This window comes from Lingula anatina, chromosome 2 (assembly GCF_051362555.1).
Source record: "Lingula anatina isolate TDL-2025a chromosome 2, LinAna3.0, whole genome shotgun sequence".
NCBI classification, from domain to species: Eukaryota; Metazoa; Brachiopoda; class Lingulata; order Lingulida; family Lingulidae; genus Lingula; species Lingula anatina.
Genome location: NC_141768.1, coordinates 11,443,745 through 11,466,924, shown reverse-complemented (window position 1 = coordinate 11,466,924; position 23,180 = coordinate 11,443,745). Strand labels below are relative to the sequence as shown.

The 23,180-nt window shown below is 35.0% G+C and overlaps 1 protein-coding gene across 8 annotated transcripts in view; it reads right to left on the bottom strand.

The window, feature by feature from the left end:
- Positions 1–23,180, bottom strand: part of LOC106175185 (uncharacterized) — a 25,384-nt gene extending 2,204 nt beyond the window's left edge. Inside the window, exons 1-18 of one of the 8 annotated variants that reach the window (XM_087005820.1) lie at positions 23,019–23,180; positions 17,667–18,029; positions 16,979–17,200; positions 16,391–16,500; positions 15,892–16,038; positions 15,362–15,499; positions 15,126–15,209; positions 14,754–14,854; positions 14,468–14,554; positions 13,545–13,999; positions 12,349–12,944; positions 11,886–12,077; positions 11,118–11,288; positions 10,463–10,603; positions 2,186–2,364; positions 1,328–1,501; positions 493–966; positions 151–312 (exon numbers count right to left, since the gene is read on the bottom strand). In XM_087005820.1, the coding sequence (XP_086861946.1) occupies positions 151–312; positions 493–966; positions 1,328–1,501; positions 2,186–2,364; positions 10,463–10,603; positions 11,118–11,288; positions 11,886–12,077; positions 12,349–12,944; positions 13,545–13,999; positions 14,468–14,554; positions 14,754–14,854; positions 15,126–15,209; positions 15,362–15,499; positions 15,892–16,038; positions 16,391–16,500; positions 16,979–17,200; positions 17,667–17,779 (3,546 nt within the window). In that variant the 5' untranslated portion in view covers positions 17,780–18,029; positions 23,019–23,180. Of the gene's footprint in view, positions 1–150; positions 313–492; positions 967–1,327; positions 1,502–2,185; positions 2,365–10,462; positions 10,604–11,117; positions 11,289–11,885; positions 12,078–12,348; positions 12,945–13,544; positions 14,000–14,467; positions 14,555–14,753; positions 14,855–15,125; positions 15,210–15,361; positions 15,503–15,891; positions 16,039–16,390; positions 16,501–16,978; positions 17,201–17,666; positions 18,030–18,390; positions 18,701–18,764; positions 18,787–23,018 lie in introns of those variants that run through there. The other 7 variants (XM_087005815.1, XM_087005819.1, XM_087005818.1 and 4 more) reach the window with 7 other exon arrangements.

Here is a 23,180-nt window from a genome sequence, read left to right as displayed (position 1 = left end):
TTAAAAAATCAAACTATTACATTCTTGAATTTTCTAAAATTTCAAAATTGTTATAAGCCATTTAAAAAACTTCCATAATACTTCTAAGTAAAACTCTTAATTTGCCACCTCAGTAACTTTGCTTAGGGAATGATAAAATGGACTTCATGCCTCTCTCTGTCTCTGGGTAACCTGGGCTGCTGCTCTAGCCACCTGGTCCTCCAGGTAAGACATATCTTCATTAGACGTGTCCTCAGTGGTCTCCTCCACCTGCTGCTGAAGTCTTTGAATTCTGTCCTCTAAGGAAAACACCTTGCCTGCTGTCATATAGATCTGTGGAAAGAAAACTCAAACTCAAAAACTAACTTCCTTTAAAGAATTTTATAATTGCCGTCTTTCTTTAACCTGCTCCAACACTTTATTATAATTGGTTGCTTACATTTTCTAGAATCTTCATATTTTGACCACTGCTAAACTGTCAAATATGTGGCAGACTAAAGTCGCCAAACAAACCTTCTCTTCCTGCTCTGCCACCTCTTCATCAACAGACTGCCCTTGTGGTATACTCTCCAGCTTTGCACTGGGACCACTTTCTGCAAGTTTCTCACTGTCTGTTTTACGGTTGACAATAAAATCCCTTTTGTATCTCTTAGAGTCAATTCTATGCAGCCCACATTGGATTTTCAACACATCCTCTGGATTGCTTGGCTGAGTGTCCACTTCAAGATGTGACACTGCTTTTAGCCCCCCTTGTTGAATTTTACTTTTTGAGCCTTTGGTGTATTTCTCTTCATGCCTCTCAGAAACACCTTCTTTAACAGGAGATATGACAGTGGATTTCCTCTTTTCTCCTGATAGAACTTTTTTCTTCTGGACCTTGGGTTCCTGTGGTACCTGATCTGAACTGGCCTTTACTATGTCTTCAGCAGAATTGAGGACCTGGAGGGCTGTTGAAGTAAGCTTCCTCACAGTTTTGGCTGTGCTTGTCTGGAATTAAGTAATTGAAAGATGAGAATATATGTCAGACTTTAACCTATCTACTGGCTCACTGTTTGTCACTGATCATAAAAGATGTCAAAATGAAAACTCAACAGTGATCAAAAGTAAATATCAAGAAATATATATACATTGAAAAAAAAAGGGGGGGTATGAACTTTGAAAAACAGACACAAAACCACTATAACCACAAATGGCCCAATAATCCAATTCCAAAACTAAAAAGAAATTGCACCATATATGTTAGAAATCAGTTTGAAAGCAGTATTGCCCCCTCACAGAGATTTTCACCAGTCACATTTTTGGGGGTATTTTAGTTAAAACTGGATGTTTTGCTCCACACCTCCCTCACCATGTTCTCATGTTCAGTCAAAAGTGCCTCTTCATCTACAATATGATACTGTCTATCACCACTGGGAAAATGGTGTTCTACACCCTGTTCTGGGTTGTTATTCTGTGAATGAGTCATCTGTAAACTTTTAGATTTGCCATCTTCTGAGAACTGTGGAAGGGTGGATTTAGCATGCTAAAAAAAAGATTATATTAAGTCAGTACATACAGGATAACATTGTGATAATTTCACTTGATCTGCTTAGCATTCAACTAGTCATAGTCATGCAAGTACATGTTTTAGTGCTTGAATTGAAAAGAACTCATAAATAAATAACACTATAGTAAAGGTAATAACTGAAATGATAAAAATAATTACAGATTAATAACTAAGTAAAAAGAAAAAAAATTGTTGAGACTTATCCAACCATGACAAAAATTGAACTTAATCATCTTCAGGGTTGTAACAAGGATATTAGATGAATCCCAACCACCCCTTACCCAATCTTCAACTAAAATGGCATGTCCTAGAAAATCCTGGTTATTGGATCTTAGTTACAATAATACCTGCGGTATTATCATCATCAGAGGTTCTCTTCTCTTTACAGACGGGTCAAGCATGAAGGATGCCTGCCACTTCTTCTATGTGGCCTTCTCGGCGGCCTTGGTCACTCCCCCCTCCCCTCCCAAAGCTTTTTCAAAACAAAATTTGGATCCCCCACAAACCAATTCACTTCACAAAAGGGGAGAAAGATACTCTGAGACCAACAGAACCATGTTTTGCATACTAAACACTGCAGAATGTCTCACATCTAACATTGTGGAGGGGGAGCCACTGTCAGTCTACCTTGGATCCCCAATATTGTTGAATTCTACCAACCTGAGTATTAGAATTGTAGTCAGATTTTGCAGAAACATTGTCATCAACTGATTGCTTTCTAGTATCCTTTGAGCCGTCTTTGCCAGCAGGTGGGTTTTTGCTTGTTTGTACAAACTGGAGGATACTCTTGGATTTCACTTCTGACTGGGGGATGCTCTTGGATTCTACATTTGGAAGTGCTGATAAAACAAATATTACATTAAATTATGAAGAATTTGAAGTCCCTAACCATGAACTGTTGAACCTATTTCAATACCTATCAGAAAATAACAAATTTAAAGATTCTTATTTTGGCAAAGATTCCCTGGGTACACTGAGATTATATTATATAAAAATAAAACAAGGCAGCAAAGCTGTCAAATGTAGAGACAAAAAACAGGAAATAACTATGCACAAAATAGGCTACTGTCAATTCTGATGCAAAAGTACATTATGTTAAACTGCAAATTCAACATCAAATTTTAATTATGCTCAACAGGTAATACCAATGTAATTTAAATGTGTAACAAGTTTACACTTTCTTTTTTGAAAGTTTGGCAATCATAAGTAACATGATTTTCCCATAATGGTCATCATGGCAGCAGCACCCAAAATTGTGTTTTCTTCTATTCTGATGCCATATTACATAATGGTTAACAGCATAATGACCGTCAATTTTTCATAATAAAATATACGTATCATGGATTTTCAGAAAATGTGACTAGCATGGGTCTTCAAGCCCGTGGAACTTCAAAGTCACACCTTGAAAATGCCAATATGTGAAAAATTAAATTTTCACAAAAGACTGTTTAACTGGCAGTAAGAATTACCAAACAGACTGTATTTCCTACTGAAGCTGTATTTTAGTCCCATGTTTCTTTCCTGTAAGTTTGAGAACAGTAAATGACATGGTTTTTCTTAAATGGTCATCATGGGAGCAGTGCCCAAAATAGTTTTTTTTTTTCAAATTTTGATGCAATATTACATAATGTTTAACAGCATAAAGACCATCAATTTAAATAATAAAATATTAGTATTATGGATATTCAGAAAATGTGACTAGCAAAGGTCTTAAGGCCCATGGAACTTCAAAGTCACAACTTGAAAATGCCAAAAAGGAAACAAGACAGCACTGTTCTGAAATGGTTTTTTTTTCCATTTTTAACAATCTTTAACATAAAACAAAATTAACAGTTTTCTACCGTTTTTATATGAGCAACTAAGAAAATTGATGAGATGGGAAAAATATCAACAGAGCAGTGTTAAATGTCCAATTTCTGCCATTCCGAGATTCTGAACATAGTGAATGATTGAATCTGACAAACTGAAATATGAGTTTATTTCCATTTTTGAAACTTTATTACACAAAACATGATAACAAGTTTACCATCATTTTTACCTAATCAATTAATAATGTTGTAAAGATGCAGGAAATGCCAAACAAACACTTAAACATATCTTATTAGTTCAATAATGAAACTGTTAACATGCCTAAGAATTGAATCTGAGGAAATGTGAAAAAACTGCATTTCTTTAAAATAATGACCCGATTATGCTGATTTTTGAACTCAACCTGCGTTTTAGCAGGAATGACCACTCCTGTGAGTTTAATGACAATTGGCCTATCTGTTTTTCTTATATTGTATTTTATAGTGTTGCATATATGCTGAAAAGTGAAAAAAAAGCATAACTACTAAAATAGTGGCCCGATCATGCCAATTTTCGAACTTAATCTGTGTATAGTAAGATCGATTACTCCTGTGAGTTTCATGACAACAGGCCTAATGGTTTTGCTTTAAATGTGTTTACAGTGTTGCATATATGCTGAAAAGTGAAAAAACAGCATAACTTCTACAATAATGGCCTGATCATGCTGATTTTCAAACTTGACCTGCATTCTATTAATATTCATCAGCTCAGTAAATATACAGCCAAAAAAGTAAAACTGCCTTCCACTTATCGTGTTTACAATGAAAGTGCACGGCACCGGCGACAGCGATGACAGACACAGGTGATGGCAATATGTACAGACACATCTGTACATATTAACTGTACTGTTTGAGAACAGTAAGTGACATGATTTTTCTTAAATGGTCATCATGGGAGCACTGCCCAAAATAGGTTTTTTTTAAATTTTGATACAATATTACATAATGTTTAACAGCATAATGACCATCAATTTTTAATAATAAAATATTAGTATCATGGACAAACAGAAAACGTGTCTAACAAAGGTTTTTAGGCCAATGAAACTTCAAAGTCACACCTTAAAAATGCCAAAATGTAAACAAGACTGCACTGTTCTAAAATGGGTTTATTTCCATTTTTAACACTTTTTTAACATAAAACAAAATTAACAGGTTAAGGCCATTTTTATATGATGAACTAAGAAAATTGATGAGATGTGAAAAATATCAATAGAACAGTGTTAAATGTCCAATTTCTTCCATTCTGAGATTCTGAACATAGTGAATGATTGAATCTGACAAACAGCAATGATATGAGTTTATTTCCATTTTTGACACTTTATTACACAATACACGATAACAAGTTTACCATCATTTTTACATAATCAGCTAACAATGTTGTAAAGATGAAGGAAATGTCAAACAAACACTTTTAAGTATCTTATTAGTTCAATAATGAGACTGTTAACATGCCTAAGAATTGAATTTGAGGAAATGTGAAAAAACAGCATAACTTCTTAAACAATGACCTGATTATGCTAATTTTCAATCTCAACCTGCATTTAAGTAAGATTGACCAGTCCTGTGAGTTTAATGACAATTGGCCCATCTGTTTTTCTTATATTGTGTTTACAGGGTTGCATATATGCTGAAAAATGAAAAAACAGCATAACTACTAAAATAGTGGCCCGATCATGCCGATTTTCGAACTTGACCTGCGTTTCAGTAAGATTGATTATTCCTGTGAGTTTCATGACAACAGGCCTAATGGTTTTCCTTTAAATGTGTTTACAGGGTTGCATATATGCTGAAAAGTGAAACAAGGCAGCAAAGCTGTCAAATGTACAGACAAAAAACAGAAAATAAAGATGCAAAATAGGTCATTTTGTCAATTTTGATGCAATAATAAATAATGCTTATAATAGCACTGTCAGTCAACACTGAATTTTAATCATGCACAACAGGTAAAATGGTCAATAACATGAGCGGACCCAGAGATATTTTCTGACAGTATTCCAAAGTATCTATTTTGATCCATCCTCCATTTTGATGGTCTTCCAACAGAAGAAAAAATAGATACCAGGCAATATAAACTTAATAACCTGACTGTCTTCCGGAAGTCCCAGAAGATGGTCTCAATCTACCCTTTCAATAAGATTACAGTTTCAGGACCATGAGAGTTCAAATTCACATGATGTAAGTCTTAATATTTGAAAAATGATGACAGTGCATAAAATAATATTACATAAGTAACATAATGTTTAAAGACATAAAAAACAATACAACTGCTTATGTGGAAAAACAGAAATGTCAGAGTCTCAGGCGGATGAGAGTTTAAAGTCACAAATGCAAGTGTTTGAGAAAAAATTATAAAGGAAAACAACAAAACTAGAAAAGCACTCCGAGAGTGCAGACCTCTGCCAAGGTAGCAATTGTTGATTATTATTGATTTTTGTCCTCTTTGGCCCACTTCTGACAGTTCCTGAAAATTTCAGCAAAATCGGTCCATAACTTTTTGAGTTATGTTGATGACAAACAGGGGTGAAAATATAACCTCCTTGGCAGAGGTAAATATAATTCCAATGAAGCTGCTATTCAAACTTTTAATCTTTCAGTTTGATATATATATATATATATATATATATATATATATATATATATATATATATATATATATATATATATATATATAAACTTATTTGCAATATTAAACAAAATTTACCTGCATAATTATCACTGCTTCCTTATTATTAATCTAGCAGAGAGCTTAACCTATGGGAGTTTACAGGGAAATATCAACAAGTGTGCTTTATGTAATCTCAAATCACAAGTGTGCTTTATGTAGCCTATCAATTAGGCAAATTACTTTATAACTGAAATTAGCGAAGTGATACCCAAGGGAAATTTATAGACTGACCCTCTCAAAGGTCTTTCAGGCCCATAAGTCACAACTTAAGAAGAGCACAAAACAATAATGCACAAAATAGGAGACTACCACTTCTGATGCAATAATACATTATGTTTAACTGCACAGTCAACATCAAATTTTAATTTTGCACAACAGGTAACACCGATGAGAGTAAAAGCATAAGGCTTCAGGCCCATCAGAGTTCAAGTTTATACTTAGAAAGTGCCAGAATAAGAAAAATGAAATTTCACACAAAATTGCATTAAATTCAATAATAAATGATAACCCAACTGACCTGGCTTTCTAATTTGAACTGCATGCCAATCCTAAAAATCATACTCTTAAGTTAAATATAATAATAAATAACACAGTTTTCTTTTCATAATGTTTGCAGTAGCAGTGCAAAAAGATTATTGTCAATTTTGATGTAACATAACATAATAAATTATAGAATAATTATCACCAATTTTTGATTATTGACTATAAATAGCATGAACATGTAGAAAATTTGATTACCATCCGGCTTCATGTCCATGGGAGCTCCAAGTCCCACAATGAATATGCCAAAAAGATAATGAATATTTCACTAAAATGAATAACTTCCAGAAAAAGAAGCCCATTAGACTGCTTTTCCAACTTGGGCTGCATTTTAGTCCTGTGTTTCTTTTTTGAAAGTTTGACAATCATAACGAACACGGTTTTCCCATCATGGTCATCATGGCAGATGTGGATGATTGAATCTGACAAACTGCAATGATATGAGTTTATTTCCGTTTTGGACACTTGATTACACAATACATGATAACAAGTTTACCATCATTTTTACATAATCAACTAACAATGTTGTAAAGATGCAGGAAATATCAAACACACACTTTTACGTATCTTATTAGTTCAATAATGAGACTGTTAACATGCCTAAGAATTGAATCTGAGGAAATTTGAAAAAACAGTACAACTTCTAAAATAATGGCCCGATAACACTGATTTTCGAACTCAACCTGCATTTTTGTAAGATTGACCACTCCTGTGAGTATAATGACAATTGGCTAAGCTGTTTTTCTTATATTGTGTCATTAATGTTGCATATATGTTGAAAAAAGTGAAAAAACAGCATAAAAAAATTAAAAGAAAATGTAAAATAAAACATAACAAAAAATACCAATAAAGCTGCTATTCAAACTTTTAATCTAGCTGTACAATTACTAACATGATATGAATAACCCTATTGAGTTTGAGAATAATAAGGCACTGTTATTCATCTTTAGCATTAATGTAAGCGTTACACAAATTTTTTTTTGTAAACTTATTTTCCATATTAAATAACATTTACCTGCATAATAATCATCGATTCCTAATTATGTGACACAGTTAAGAAAGCTAAACCGATGGGACTTTACAATGAAATCTCAATGTGTGTTTATGTAATCTCATTTAATACCCACTTGAAAATTAATTAAGCAAATTATTTTATAACCCTGAAATAACTTGAAAATCAATTAAGCAAATTATTTTATAACCCTGAATTAACTGCCTACTATCCATATACATTTATTGCACCAAATAGCACTGTACTGCATTGCTTTCAAAACAGAAAACAATTACGATGGTTTTCCAACACAAGCTGCACTTCACTCTTTTCAGTAAGGTTGATTATCATAAGTAACATGGTTTTCCCTTAATCGCTATCCTGGCAGCAGTGTCCAAAATAGGGTTTTCTTTAACTTTCATGCAATATAACATAATACTTAACAGCATAATGACCATCAAATTTTTTATAAAAAAATAAAAGTATCATGGATATTCAGAAAATGTGATATGGAAAGGTCTCCAAGGACATGGAAGTTAGGGTCACACTTTCAAAATGCCAAAATGTTAACAAGAGATAACTGTACTGAAATGATTTTCTTTCCATTTTCAACACCTTTTTTACATAAAACCATCATCAATTAACTGTCATTTTTAAATGATCAACTAGGAAAATTGTTGACTTAGGAAAAATATCAATAGAACAATTTATAATGTCCAATTAGCTCCATTTGGAGATTCTGAACATAGTGAATGATTGAATCTGACGAACTGCAATGATGAGTTCCTTTCCATTTTTGATACTTTATTACACAATGCAGGATAATAGGTTTACCGTCATTTTTATATAATCAACTAACACTATTGTTAAGAAGCAGAAAATGTTAAAACAACACTTTAACATATCCAATTAGTACCGTTATGAGACTGTTAACATGCTTAAGAATTAAATCTGAAGAAAAACCACTTATATACAAAAAGGCTAATAACTTCATCAAAACTTAACTGATCAAGCTTATTTTCAAACTTGATCTGTATACTGGTCAGATTGATCACTCCTGTGAGTTGCAAGACAAAAGGCTGATTGGTTTTCCTTAAAATGCGTTATCAGTGTTGCATGTATGCTGAATAAAGGGAAAAAAACAGCATTACTTTTGTAAAAATAGTCCAATCATGCCAATTTTCAAACTTGACCTGCGTATAATAAATATTCACCAGTTCTGTAAATTTCAATCCAAGGAAAGGAAAAACATTTTTACACTTATCATGTTATCGGTGTTATAAAAGTGCTGAAAAAATTGAAAAAAAAAAAAAAAAAAAAACAGGATAACTTCCATAAAAATTGTCCGATCTTGCTGATTTTCAAACTTGACCTGCGTATTATGAATATTCATTAGTTCTGTAAGTTTCAAGCCAAATGAAAAAACAGTTTTCCACTTATTGTGTTATCAGTGCTGCATATATGCTGAAAAAAGTGAAAAAACAGCATAAATTCCCTAACAATAATCCAATCATGCTGATTTTCGAACTTGACTTGCGTATTATGAATATTTATCAGTTCTACAAGTTTCAAGCCAAAAGGTAAATTGGTTTTCCACTTATGGTGTTATCGGTGCTGCATATATGCTGAAAAATAGTGAAAAAACAGCATAAATTCCCTAAAAATGACCCAATCATGCTGATTTTCGAACTTGACCTGTGTATTATGAATATTAATCAGTTTTGTAAGTTTCAAGCCAAAAGGTAGGATGGTTTTCCACTTATCGTGTTATCGGGGTTGCATATATGCTGAAAAAAGTGAAAAAACAGCATAAATTCCCTAAAAATGACCCAATCATGCTGATTTTCGAACTTGACCTGTGTATTATGAATATTAATCAGTTCTGTAACTTTCAAGCCAAAAGGTAAAATGGTTTTTCACTTATCGTGTTATCAGTGCTGCATATATGCTGAAAAAAGTGAAAAAACAGCATAAATTCCCTAAAAGTGACCTGATCATGCTGATTTTCGAACTTGACCTGTGTATTATGAATATTAATCAGTTCTGTAACTTTCAAGCCAAAAGGTAAAATGGTTTTCCACTTATCGTGTTATCAGTGCTGCATATATGCTGAAAAAAGTGAAAAAACAGCATAAATTCCCTAAAAGTGACCCGATCATGCTGATTTTCGAACTTGACCTGCGTATTATGAATATTCATCAGTTCTGTAAGTTTCATACCAAAAGAAAAAACAGTTTTCCATTTATCGTGTTATCGGTAAAAGTGCACGGCGACGGCGACGGCGACGGCGACGACAGACGCAGATGATGGCTATATGTACAGACACATCTGTGTCTGTACATAAAAACAGCATAACTTCTACAATAATAGCCCGATCATGCCGATTTTCGAACTTGACCTGCGTTTCAGTAAGATTGATTATTCCTGTGAGTTTCATGACAACAGGCCTAATGGTTTTCCTTTAAATGTGTTTACAGGGTTGCATATATGCTGAAAAGTGAAAAAACAGCATAACTTCTACAATAATAGCCCGATCATGCTGATTTTCGAACTTGACCTGCGTTTTATGAATATTCATCAGCTCTGTAAATATAAAGCCAAAAAGTAAAACTGTCTTCCACTTATCATCTGTGTCTGTACATAAAAAGGCAGATACCTTGGAAAAAAATGCTTGTCATTTTCCCCTTTTATTGATCTTTTTCTAAGTATTTTTCCTTATAAAGCAAGTTTAAAGAAAAGGTATACTATAAGCAGCTGCATAATAAATAAAACGTAAAACAAAATAATAATAATAATAATATCTAACTACTGTGCAGGTAACTCAACAGAGTGGAGTATGTGAACATTAGAATTTTAGGCATTTACCAAACACTCAAAATTTCTGTCTCACTTACCCTCTGGGGCAGGCTCTACTAGCAACTCTACAGAACATTTCACTTCTCCGCAGATATTCCTGGCAGACACCGTGTATTCTGCATCATCATCTAAGGAAGCTGCATCAATATACAGCATGTAGTCTCTATTGCCTGTTTTCACTATAGCAAAAAAAAAAAAAAGAAAAAAAATCAATGTTAGCCTAGACAAAATTTATTATTTGGTACACCAGCATCACCATTATGGAAATCAGACCATCCCTATAATTAAGCAGTTATATGCTTGTTAAATACCGTATGTTTAAAAGAAAAATAAATACAAACAGCTGTTCCTCATTAACCAACTTTTCAATTTTGTCTGTCCTTATGTTTCTGTTCTATCAAATTTCAGGAAACTGAATGCATTAAAATTTTTCTTGGTCTAAATGTTAAAACATAATTCAAATATGAATTTACTGTTGATCAGGGGTTTATGTAACTTCAATTGCTCAATAATTACAATTGTGTCACATTTGACCTGCCAAAAAAGGGACACTTAAATACCTAAGTAGCAAGAAGCAATGTGAGATATTATTGACAGGACAGCAGTTTGACCAAAGGTCTCATGTGTGACAGCCCTGACCCCCCCCCCCCCCCCCCCAATTCATTCCCTCTCTCTACCTACTTAAATACTTACTAATTGTGCACTCTTCTGAGCTATAGATCTTCTTTCCATCTTTAAACCACAATACCCTGGGTGGTGGATAACCCTTGACCTTGCACCTCAACTTTGCACTTTGACCTTCAATGACCTCCACACTGGCTGGTTGTTTCAGGAATTCAGGTTTGCTCTTATCCATTGGGTTATCTTAAAAATAAAATTAGCACAGCATTGCCAGTGAAAAGAAAAATGCAGTAAAATAATCTCCTGAACCACAACTTGACTTTATAAATGAGGCATTTAAATAGCTCAGGCAATGTGCATCCTCCAAAGATTAAAATCTACAAATGATAAAATACCAGTTCATTTTCTTCAAATTGCTACTGTGATAATATCTTTAATTCTTAACAAGGGCATCAAATCACCTGTCTAATGTAATAACTGGAGAAAGGGGACGACCAAGTGGCATGTTCCACCAAATAATACATGTTTTTTAGTCATGAAACCCTATAATTTCACATATAAAAATGTCCCCATCACGTCTTTTATGGGCACAAATATTGAGGACACTAGTGTTTCAGTGGTAGAGGAAACAATTACTATGTTTATATGCTTCTTACAAAGTAAAATATGCCAATATTAGTTCTTCCAGTTTTGCAACATTGGGCACACTATTAGAAATGCCTAGTCTGGTGACAGAAGAGGTACATAATGATGATTAACAATACAAGACAATACAATAATACTACTGGTAGCTTACCACCAAATATCCAACAGGACAGATACAAAACATTATTTGCATACCTTCAACTTTCAAGCCAAATGTCCAGTAGGACTGCCCTTTCTCATTGATCACTATACACATGTACTGGCCCTGGTCAGCCTTGGTGGTATCAAACACTTCCAGTGTATGGATATCTGCTTCTGTGCTGCACTCGTATTTATCTTCATCTTCTAGCTGGACCACTGTCTTGTTGTCCCGATACCAAAAGACATCTGAAAGTGTCAAATAATATAATATAAAATAATCAATAAAGAAAGAGAACACTCCAATGGAAATAAGCAAGCAGTGGACTCAGAGTATAGTCATTCAAATTAATTTTCAGAAGTTGTGTTCTGTGAAAACCTTTATGATTTATTCTAGACTAATGAGTTGCTGTTCATCCTGTTACAACTATTCAAACATGAAAATATAACACAAACAGGAACAAGCAAATGAACTTTCATGCATATCATCTACAATGCTCAATAGTGAGCCAAGACCTACCTATTGGCTGTGTGCCTTTTACTTCACACTTAATTTGTGCAGTTTCTCCTTCAAGGACTTTGACACTTATAGGTTTTATCACAAATTTTGGATCATCTACTTCCATTCCTGACTCTATGGGCTCGTCATCGCTTATGGTCTCACTCACTGTGCCTGTAAGATGGCCTGGGGATGCTTCTTTTGGAGACTTAATTTCCTTTGTGGAATCCTGAACTTCTTGTACAGGAAGCTGATTGGATGCAGCTGTTCTTTGCAGAGATGATAATTCCAACCTTTCTGAGCTATTTGGACTGGTCTCTGCTGGGAATTTGTCCCCAGTCTTCCTGGCATGTTTCTTTTTACTCTTCAAATTTTCTGATCTTTTTTCTTTTTTGAAAGAGCTCGTTCTTGGAGAAAAAGAACCCTCGCTGTCATCTAGAATAGCAGCATTGAAAGATGCCAGAGATTCTAGTTCATCTTCATCCTCATCCTCTTCCTCTCCCTCCAGAAAATGTTGGTACTTTGTCAAGACATCAGGTGAACATTCCATATCCACAGTGTCCTCTTCGTCATCTGTCAGGGTGTCATCAGAAAGTTCAGAGAGATCATCAACATTCCTGAAGTTTAATATTTATAATTCATTGAAATGTTTCACATTATATAATTTATATTCATTTCCATCATGGTCCATGGTAAAAATGTAGCGGAGTCATAATATTGCAAATATATACCACCAAACCATTCCACAACAATGGTGAAATAGGTTTTTTTTCTTGTGTTATAAGGAAGGTTGAAACATCATAGTAGAAAAACCTGTGTAGTCTCTGTAATAATGCTTATATCTACTATTTATTCTAACCTCAAAACTGCCTGATAATCCAGGCCCGTAGCCAGCAATTTGAAAGGGGGGTTCTTTTTCTGAAAAAGTGGACCTTTTACCATATAATCCCCATGTACCTAGGTCAAATTTTACCCAGAGTGGACCTTTTTCCAGCAAAAAGGGGGGTTCTTTCGAACCCCCCGAACCCCCCCTGGCTACGGGCCTGAAATCTAATGATGAATAAATTCATTGCAAAAACATCTCCTTATTACATAAAAGCTACAAATTATATAAACATGTTCAACATCATGATTACTTTTATCACAATCAAAATAATATATGTATTAAGTTACAAACTTAGACCAGTGCTAAATCAACAGGCCTATACTGGACTTACTTCTCTCCAACTGTGGCAGCAAGAGGCTGGTTAGCTTTGGGAACGTACATCATCAAAGAGTCTTCCCTCTCTGTATTACCTAATATCTTATTCCCAAAGTTATCATATGGGGAGATTTGATGTTTCTCTCTAAAAAACCAATTTCCTGTCCAACTTCGGTTGGACACAGCAGATTCTGTGTCCCAGGTCAAGTGACTCTCTACATCCGTCTCAGGGAGCACAGATGAGTAATCTGTCCCTGCCACAGACAGCATATCTGGGTCCACCTCTCTCATACTGTCATCTTCTTTGAATGACGGTAGTGGCACCTGGTGTTCCTGGAGAGTACTATCATCTAAATTCACTTCATCCACACCAGAGATAGTTGACAAATCTTCATTGGACAAAGGTGCAGTTTGTCTTAAATCTAACTGTTCCTGTTTGGTTCTGGCTTGATGTCTGTATTTTTCTAGCACCTAAAATATGTATTAATGTCAGTTAGAAGCCATTTGAAGTATTGAATCAAAATATTGGCTGATTAGAAAGAAAGTTACACTTTTTGGTGAAATCAATAAATGAGACTTAAAGTTCTTAAATTTGTGAAAAAGAAAACAGCAAATGCTATTAGCAGTGTCTATATATGTGTATAAACAAAGGAGATACTAGAGCAAATTATTAATAGCTCCTTAGTACTAAACCAATATTGTTCAATTTTCTTCTTTCTTCCACTATTTTTCTAGATTGGATCAATCATGAAGACTCTAAATTTTCAGTGGTAAATTAAAGAGACAGCTGAGCAAAGTTCTAAGCTATTTTACAAACATCTTTTAATAACTTTCATAAAACTGAAAGTAGAAAAAAAACAAAAAAAAAAAAAAAACTGAAATTCAAGAAGCATCCCCTGCTATATCAGCTTTTTAAGTAAACTTCTGATATACACTCACATTATGAACCAGTGCTCTGGAGAGTAGATCCTCAAAGGGCTGACCACTGTCTACTGAGGTATTGGGCAGTGAGGGGTCCACAATGGGCTGGACGGTGGCATAGGAAAACAAGTGCCATTACAAAGATATAAACATAAAACATAAAGTAAGAAAAATTATAAAAAAAAAACCTAGGAAACCAAAAGCAATGCAATTCTGAAATAAAAGAATGACAAAAAGAGAAAGACAGTTTTGATCACGCATCTGTCTGGTTTTTGTTACATGACAGGATAAATGTTGTAATTACCAACTCCAAAGGCCTTCCAAGCACCTGTTCTGCTTGTTTTGTCACCAGTTCTTTGATGTTCTCATGAGTAGGAGCAGCCATCATATCTCCTCCTGCTGTCACTAAAATGAAAATTTGATATAGCATTTAATTAGGAAACGTAGGGTGAAGATCAAGCAACTTACTGTAACTCTACAGTGCTACAACACACACACACACACACACACACACACACACACGCACACACACAATTAAATATTATATTATATATTTATTGAATTGGTGTTTAAGTTGGTTTGTATGTTTTTGTGTTTTTAAATGATCAATGAGATGATTTATCTAATTCAAAAATAAAAAGTACTGTCCAAAAATTTAAAACAAATCAACACTTACTTAGTTCAGCGGAGTGCATGGTACCCACTAAGTTTGCTAGAGTATTGCGAATATGAGTCTGATACGCTGACATTGCCTCATCATCTGATAAGTAAATTAAATATGTAATCACTAATTTAAAATAATTCTTTTATTCACTACTTCGATGTACAAAAATGTATCATTCAAATGTCCAGATAAATCTACAAGATTGTCATTTATTATTAAATTACTTTTCTATTTGACTTGTGCCTTACATGTGCCTTGGTCTTCCTCTGATAGGGCACCCTGTGAATGACTGTCCAGTGCGACTTCCATTTCTTTCAAAATGTTGCTTAGATCTTCTCGAAACTTGACAAACTCTTCAGCCTTTATTGTGTCATATGACTGCCTGGCTGCTGGAAAATAAACACTTGTCTCCACAAACAATATAGACTCCTTAAAAAAAATGTGTCATAAAAATATCTAAATTCAGAGTATTTATCAAAAGGCATATATGTAGTGCTACACAGCATTACCAGGCACAAGCAAATGGGGGGAGGGGTGAAACAACTCCCCCCCCCCCCCCTCCAAGATGTTATCAACCAAACCATTCACGATATAAAATGTATGTACTTTTCCTCGCCTCTCTTTTCAAATTTCCAAATACTCAAAACAGTTGACTAAGGCTAACAATTTGCAATCTATGTTTGCCAATGTGGAAAATGCAACATCTCAGTACATCTTGAGATAGAACTGTCTTCCAATATAAGTTACATTATTCTAGCAAGCAGCAGACAGCAGTTACCTTCCACCTCATCCAGTGGCATCAACCCATCGCTGCCATTCAGTGATTCTTCCAAGAAGAGGTTTTGAAATGACGGCCTAGTTTTTCCAAAACCTTGTTGAGTACTTTTAATTGAATGGTCATATCCACTGTCATTTTCACTCTCAGCTAAAACAAAAGGAAAAAACTTTCACCAAGCCAGATTGTACTTGGGGAGTGCATACCTCAAGTCAAGTGTCATGCCATTTTTAATTGATATCAACAACTTTGGACTTCAAAAGTGAAATGACTGAATATGTCCATGTGCACTTGCTGTACAAAACCTAATTGGAGCATCAAAATGTATGGAAAACTTATATGAAATACATAAGATCATGAAATATCCATATTTTCCTGGGAAATCCATTCTGTCAGGTAAACTTCATGGAGCGTACCTTTAAACGACATTTTTGATGATATACTGTTTTCCTTGTAAAAATGTAATAAAATATGATTTGGCCATTTTCAGCTGAACACTCACACTCAATGTTTTTCTTGTACAATGATCTTAGCACCTTGGCACTTCCAAACCTCTTGAATCTCTTGCGAACATTTTCATAGAACCAATCACAGCTTTGCAATTTTAAATTACTGCAAAGAAACAAACAAAATACGGATAATATTAAATACAAGTGAAAATATAAGAGACAATATATTTCTATCAGCTTGAATACTTATGAAAGAATTAGAAAGGTGTAAGCTGCCTCTGGGGTCTGTACTGCCATCCACATTTAACGCAATGTTGGTCTAAAATGTTTTTTTTTCTTTTTCACTGTGTGTGTGTGTGTGTGTGTGTGTGTGTGTGTGTGTGTGTGTGTGTGTGTGTGTGTGTGTGTGTGTGTGTTTGGTAAACTTTTAATCTGAGTATTAGCAGTAAAAACAAATTTCAAACAAAATATAAATAATATGTACAGACCAGATATTTTTTTTGATTTTGATAGTGAGTTTGCATAAATGTTCAACAAACTTTCGAGCAAGATAACAAAGTCAAGGCAAAACAAGATAGCACTCTCATTCATAATATTTATATATAAAAAAAAAAATTTATAGAAAATCAACTAAATCTTACATCTGTCTCTGGCAGACATGGCAGACGTACACCTCCACCTCCTTGTTCCAGGAACAGCAATCCTTGCAGACATTAAACTTGCAGACATCACAATGGACACGACTTCGGAATAGGAACACAAATGTCCGGAAACAACGCATGCAGCAGTTATCATTAAAGTTCTTCTGCTTCGCCAATATTGTGGTCTTCGTGGACTCTTCACTGATCTCCTCCTTGATCAAGCTAAATGAGCAATATACAGCATGCACATCAACACCCCATTTCCATAGATTAGATCGACCTACTTTAGATCGACCTATCTCCCTGGGGGTTCACGCTAAATAGCTGTCAGCCGGGCGGACACGAAAATTAATTACCCTCTTACAGCTTGTAGTAGGCGGGACGGACATTTAAGTCGGATTATCTGAAAGTAATCTAGTGAGACTCCCCGCGGGGATAGATCGATCTAAAATCTATGGGAATAGAGCCCAAGACTCAGTGGTAGACATCTTCTTATGTGGAGTATTTATTAGGACTATCAGCCATTAAATTTTTCGATTCACACAGATTTTGTATGTTGGATAATGATAGTTATTGTACTGTTAATGTAGGTATAATTTTTTTTATTAGTTTAAGCACTTTCTTAACAAGGTTATTGTTTAAAATCGGGCGCTTGCATAAAAGAAGTTATTTAGCATTGAAAACTAACCTCAGCCTCTTTTTCTCTTGTTCACGCAATTCAAAGTCCTTCTGGATGACTTGTAAAATGCGATCACACTCCTCCTTGGTGAGGCTGCTTACTTCCAGGAGCCTGCCCATCATGTGCTGTACGTTGACCTCCTCCTGGCTGGGCTGAACACTGGCTCTTACATTGGGCTGGGGGGTGGGGAGACGGGGGCTGGGGGCTGCGGTCGCCACAATACAGCTGGCAAGTATCACATACAGTGATACACAGGAACAGATCAGATATATTAACTGGACAGCACCGTTGAATGAACTCCAAACACCTGGACAACTTCAAGGGAACTGCGCAGGTTTCATGTGTACATCTTGTGACTTTGTTCTCTCAGTCCTGAAAATAAACCCATCTATGTCCAATTACAGTTCATACTGTATAAAACTGACTACCTGCATACATTTATACAACTTACATATTCTGTGGCAGCCAGGTTAAAATTAATGTGATGAACCAAAGAAGCGACTGTGTAGGACTTCCATTTAACATTTTCATAATCATGCTCAACTCCATTCTCCTATTTAGGAACACATCCTGGTAGCCTATAAACCCGTTACTGCACCAAATTGTCTCTGTTGCTTACTATTCATTTTCCTTCATATAATAACATGATAAGCTGCCTTATCCAAATACTAAGACACAACACGTATATATCCTAGATTTATCTATACATTATTTATAGCAAGAATATTCTTACATCAAACAAACCACTTGTTATCAATACACTCAACTCTCGCTTTGCGCATTTAATGTAAAAGTCTGGCTTGTAACCTGATATGCTCAAAACCTGTTCACCAACCCAAATTGTGTCTATTCTTTTTGGGTCTGTTCAACCCTAAAGCTTTCTCATCTCACTTGGATGCACAAAACTCCTAAGCTGCTGCTTACGTGGCACCAAGAATTATCAGTCAATATACTGGGCTCCATCAAGTTTTTACCCTGGGTAATAGATGGAGATAAACACCCCAGCCATATTAAGTTGACCTCCCTTTATACACATCTGTGTCCTAAATAAAAAAATCCTGAGAAAGATCTAAGTTATCCAATGCCGTATACACTGTATATTATTACCGGTGGTATACGCCTCTTTTATCCTTTCATCACTCAACAAGCTGTAATATCCCACGCACAAAACCAATGTCCTAGTTAACAAATTCATTCCGCTTCAATTCCATTTCATAATATCCATAGATATATAATTATATATTCAACTGTGCTTTTGTTGAATAACCCACAATAGGAATTATTTAGAGGTCATATGTAAAACTGCAGGATGCAATGAAACATTAAATGTGAACATTTCCATGGTTATTATGTGCCTAGTAATTCTGCCAGCTGTTTACATACAGATGACTAAACAGCCATGGCTAAGCAGGGTATGCACACTAGGAGTCCAGGACCTACTAGTACTTGGTTTTTTTTCCTCACTGCTTCAGCATATAATTTGTGATCTCTATCTCACGATTGAATTGGTGGAATACCAACTAGAGTACTAGTATACCACAACATGAACACAGAGAACAAAAGTGCATAAAAAAAGGATTACACAATGTAACCCATAATTTTAAGATTCCTGAATAGAAAACCTCTTCTTTCTCATGTCAAACCTTTTGTTGCCAGTTTTCTGTGGAAGACATAAAAAGGCCTAACCCCAGTCAGGCAAGGTCTAAACAGCTCAACAAATTCTCATACAAAAAAATACAATAAATGTTATCAAAAATTGGCGAACCGTGAACTTTTTCTTCAAGTTGATGATGAGAATTACACAGTTACTATAGGTTCTTGAGCTAAGGAAAATGTCTCAGATACCATATACCATGCAGTAAGATGAACCAAAGTTTAAAAACAAATCATTTATATAAAATCCCAATGGAAATATGCACAACATTCTTTATTTCCCATTTCATCTCAGTTCCTCAAATTACAGTATCATCAACTGTATCCCTGGCACTGTTATTTGTGCTGCCACTGTGCTACAAAGTCATTGGACGGGAGAAATCTTGTAAATAAAGAATCATTGTACAGGAACATATGAACAAACTGGCAATTACATCTTAGGGACTGTTCACAATGAAATTTCTGTGAATGATCCCTTAATAATAATGTGAAATAATCATAAAGGAGATGGAGATGCACTTCTGACACCACCACTGCATCTGTAACAAATATCACCAGGTTAAGTAAATATTTCAAAATATAAAAATATGTTGCAATGATAGGTTTGAATCATCTTATTGTTGAGTCACAATCCAAAAACACACCTGTACTTTTCAGGTATTTTGCCACTTTTGTCTGAGCTGAGGACAGGCAGAGGATATGTGATATTAAGATATTTTATCCCTTCTGTGTGAGCTGAGGAAAGGCAGAGGATAATGTGATATTCAGATATTTTATCACTTCTGTCTGACCTGAGGGCCGACAGGGGATATGTGATATTAAAACAGACGATTCAGCATCTCAGGGTCACAGAGAAAATCTTACCACTAGATGTTCAGATTTATTTCTCTGGACATTCCATGTACATTTGTCCAACTAGCATTTAAAAAAATATGTCAGCACCTAGGAGGTCTTTGGTAGACAATTGCAACATGACCCAAGATGATAATTGTAAGCATTTACTCCATTATAATCCAGGCAAATATACATCCATCTACTAAAAAGTCATAAAGTGGCATTTATCTTTTCTTCATGTTAAAAAAAATAATAATAACAAGGATTTGACCTGTCATAAAATACATTTTTCATAGGTGCCAGTTGCAGTACGATCTAATATGGTAATTAACCTAGTAAGTAATTCATTTTCTATTATGATTACAACAATTACACAGACTGAGGGTAGGCTCAAATTATCTCCTCATTATGGGCATCACTGCAGATGAAATTTACATTTTATCAAGGGCACACAGTTCAAGAGGATAAGTCAACAGTCCTCTACTAGTATACAGACTTTACTCCACACTGATCCACTCTGAAGTAATACATACATCATTACTGGAAAACAGCACAAAGTGACATACATGCAGTCAAGACTTAAGTCTGCAGTTCATGCTTTCTCTCTAACATTCTGAGTCGTCTCTCATGTGTAATTTTTATATTTCTTATGAAGAACAAAGCTGGTATTATTGTGATTGTATTATGAGGATTGTTATACAGGCCCGTAGCCAGGGGGGTTCGGGGGGTTCGAAAGAACCGCCCCTTTTGCTGGAAAAAGGTCTACTCTGGGTAAAATTTGATCTAGGTACATGAAGTTTTTATGGAAAAAGGTCCACTTTTTCAGAAAACGAACCCCCCTTTTGAAATTGCTGGCTACGGGCCTGTTATATATCCAGATGAGATAGTATATGTGCACAAAGATTTCAAATCTATATCTGCATGGGCTTTATATGTCTATCAACAGATGATTACCATGGTTATAACAATGTGGTATCCTCTTTATGAGGACTTCACTTGCTCCCTGAAGGAACACCCCAATCAATAAATAAGGGGGCTGAGTCCGGTCTTAACTAACCATGGTATGTGACAGGGCTTTGAGAACCATAATTCAAACCATTAGTGATCAGTTAAACTTAGTCCTCATAAGCAGGACAAAACATGGCCACAGTAATCACCTGTTGATAGTCTCTGTAAATCTCAAAACAGATAAAAATTGTTTATCCATAATAATGATTCGGTGAAAATGACCCGTGTTTGAAAAAGGTATGTGGAGATAAGTGAGTATCGGGTAGAGAGGTTAAGATTATAACCAGGATATATTGCAATGATAAATGGACTTATTATTTCAAAACATACCTAAAACCTATCCACAGCGATTTAAATAAGTGATTGAGTGATATTATGATTTCCTTTTTTACAACATATTCAGACTTGAGTGTAGACAGAAACTGATGATAATTTTCACCTCATATCTTTCAGTCTCAGCATGAAAAAGTTCATCTATCGAAAAAAAAGTATGTGGGAATTATAGCGGCTGAGTGATATTTCAAACTACTAGACATTTTGAAAAGGTGCAAAATTTAAATTCATATTTATTTGTACCATCTAAAAGTTAGATAATTGGGATGCACATTTAGTGCGACACTCAATAACAGTCATACTGGTATAGCGAAGTACATGAACGCAGTAGCTGAGCAAATCAAATGTTTTTTAAATGGTAATTTCAACTCTTTAAAATGGCACAAAAATTTTAAAATTTTACTTGTGCATATATAGATAAGGTACATGCATAAATGGTACTTTCTGTTATGTACAACTGAATAGGTTGAGGTTGACTGTGGTATAAAAATTGGCAGAAGTTCCTAATTCTCATTCCATATAGGGTTTCATATTATTTCTCACCACACTGACTCTTTTAGCTGGTCCATCTGGCCCAGTTTTTGCTGCGCATATGGTCCCAACAAAAAGTACCAAAACCCATCCTTTTCTCAAGTAGTTTTCTGTTACATATCATGAGTATATCAACTTGATGGCCTTATGGTGAGAGTGTCTACCTCAGAAGCAGGAGGACTTGGGTTCAACCCTTTAAACAGTACCTGCTGACTTCCCACTTGGTACTCAGCACTTAGGTGTTAAAGCAGGGGAAAGTTAGTAAGGCAGCAACAGACATTTTGTTCATTTGTTAGCTTTGAGCGCCTCATATGGCAGACTGCATCCTTCCCAGGGAGGCCAGAGTGTCAACAACTAGTCTGTATCTTGGCCAAAAATGGCACGGCGTCCGTTATAAAATTATTTCCATGTCCTATATCAGCCCCATGGATAGCAATTATAATAAAGTTATTATAATTATGAAGTACATCAGATGAAACTGGAATCCTCTTCATATTCTACTATGCTGTGCTCAACATGTGAGTTTATCAAAATGTAAGAATTAATACAAACTAATAAACGTGTTATGATCTGATATGGATTAATTTTCTTCTTATTGCATTTTTCCTGTCTTCTTTTTCTATTATAGCAGCTTAGACCATCCAGTCAAGTTGACATCGCGAGAAGAACGCGCCAACACTTGCAGTAAAACTATATTGGTGGTGACAGTCAAACAATTTGGTTATATTATAAATTCTTTTCTATTTATAGAAAAGTAAATGTAGAATATAGCTGATTTGGACTAAAAAATAACTACGTTATGCCAGTGCCAAAGACAGTGTCCAGATAGCAATAAAATTTATATAAGTTTAACCATTTAAATTGGTTCAATATTGAACAGTTCAACAGGTGGCTGGTGTCATGACCTTTCCGTACATGAATTTAGAGATGGGACTTAAACTTGCATTTTATGGAAGTCAGGCTGCAACAAACGGCAGTGCCCTGTAAAATAGCAAAACTTACCCTAAAATAGTATGTAACCTTGCTCTTCTGACAGACCGAAATGTTCCCCTATTCAACCCATATTCACGAGTACTCGACTCTATATCAACAGGTGCCCGGATGTGGCTGTAAAAATATAAACATATGTTATATACATTGGCACACTCATATAAGTAGGTCATA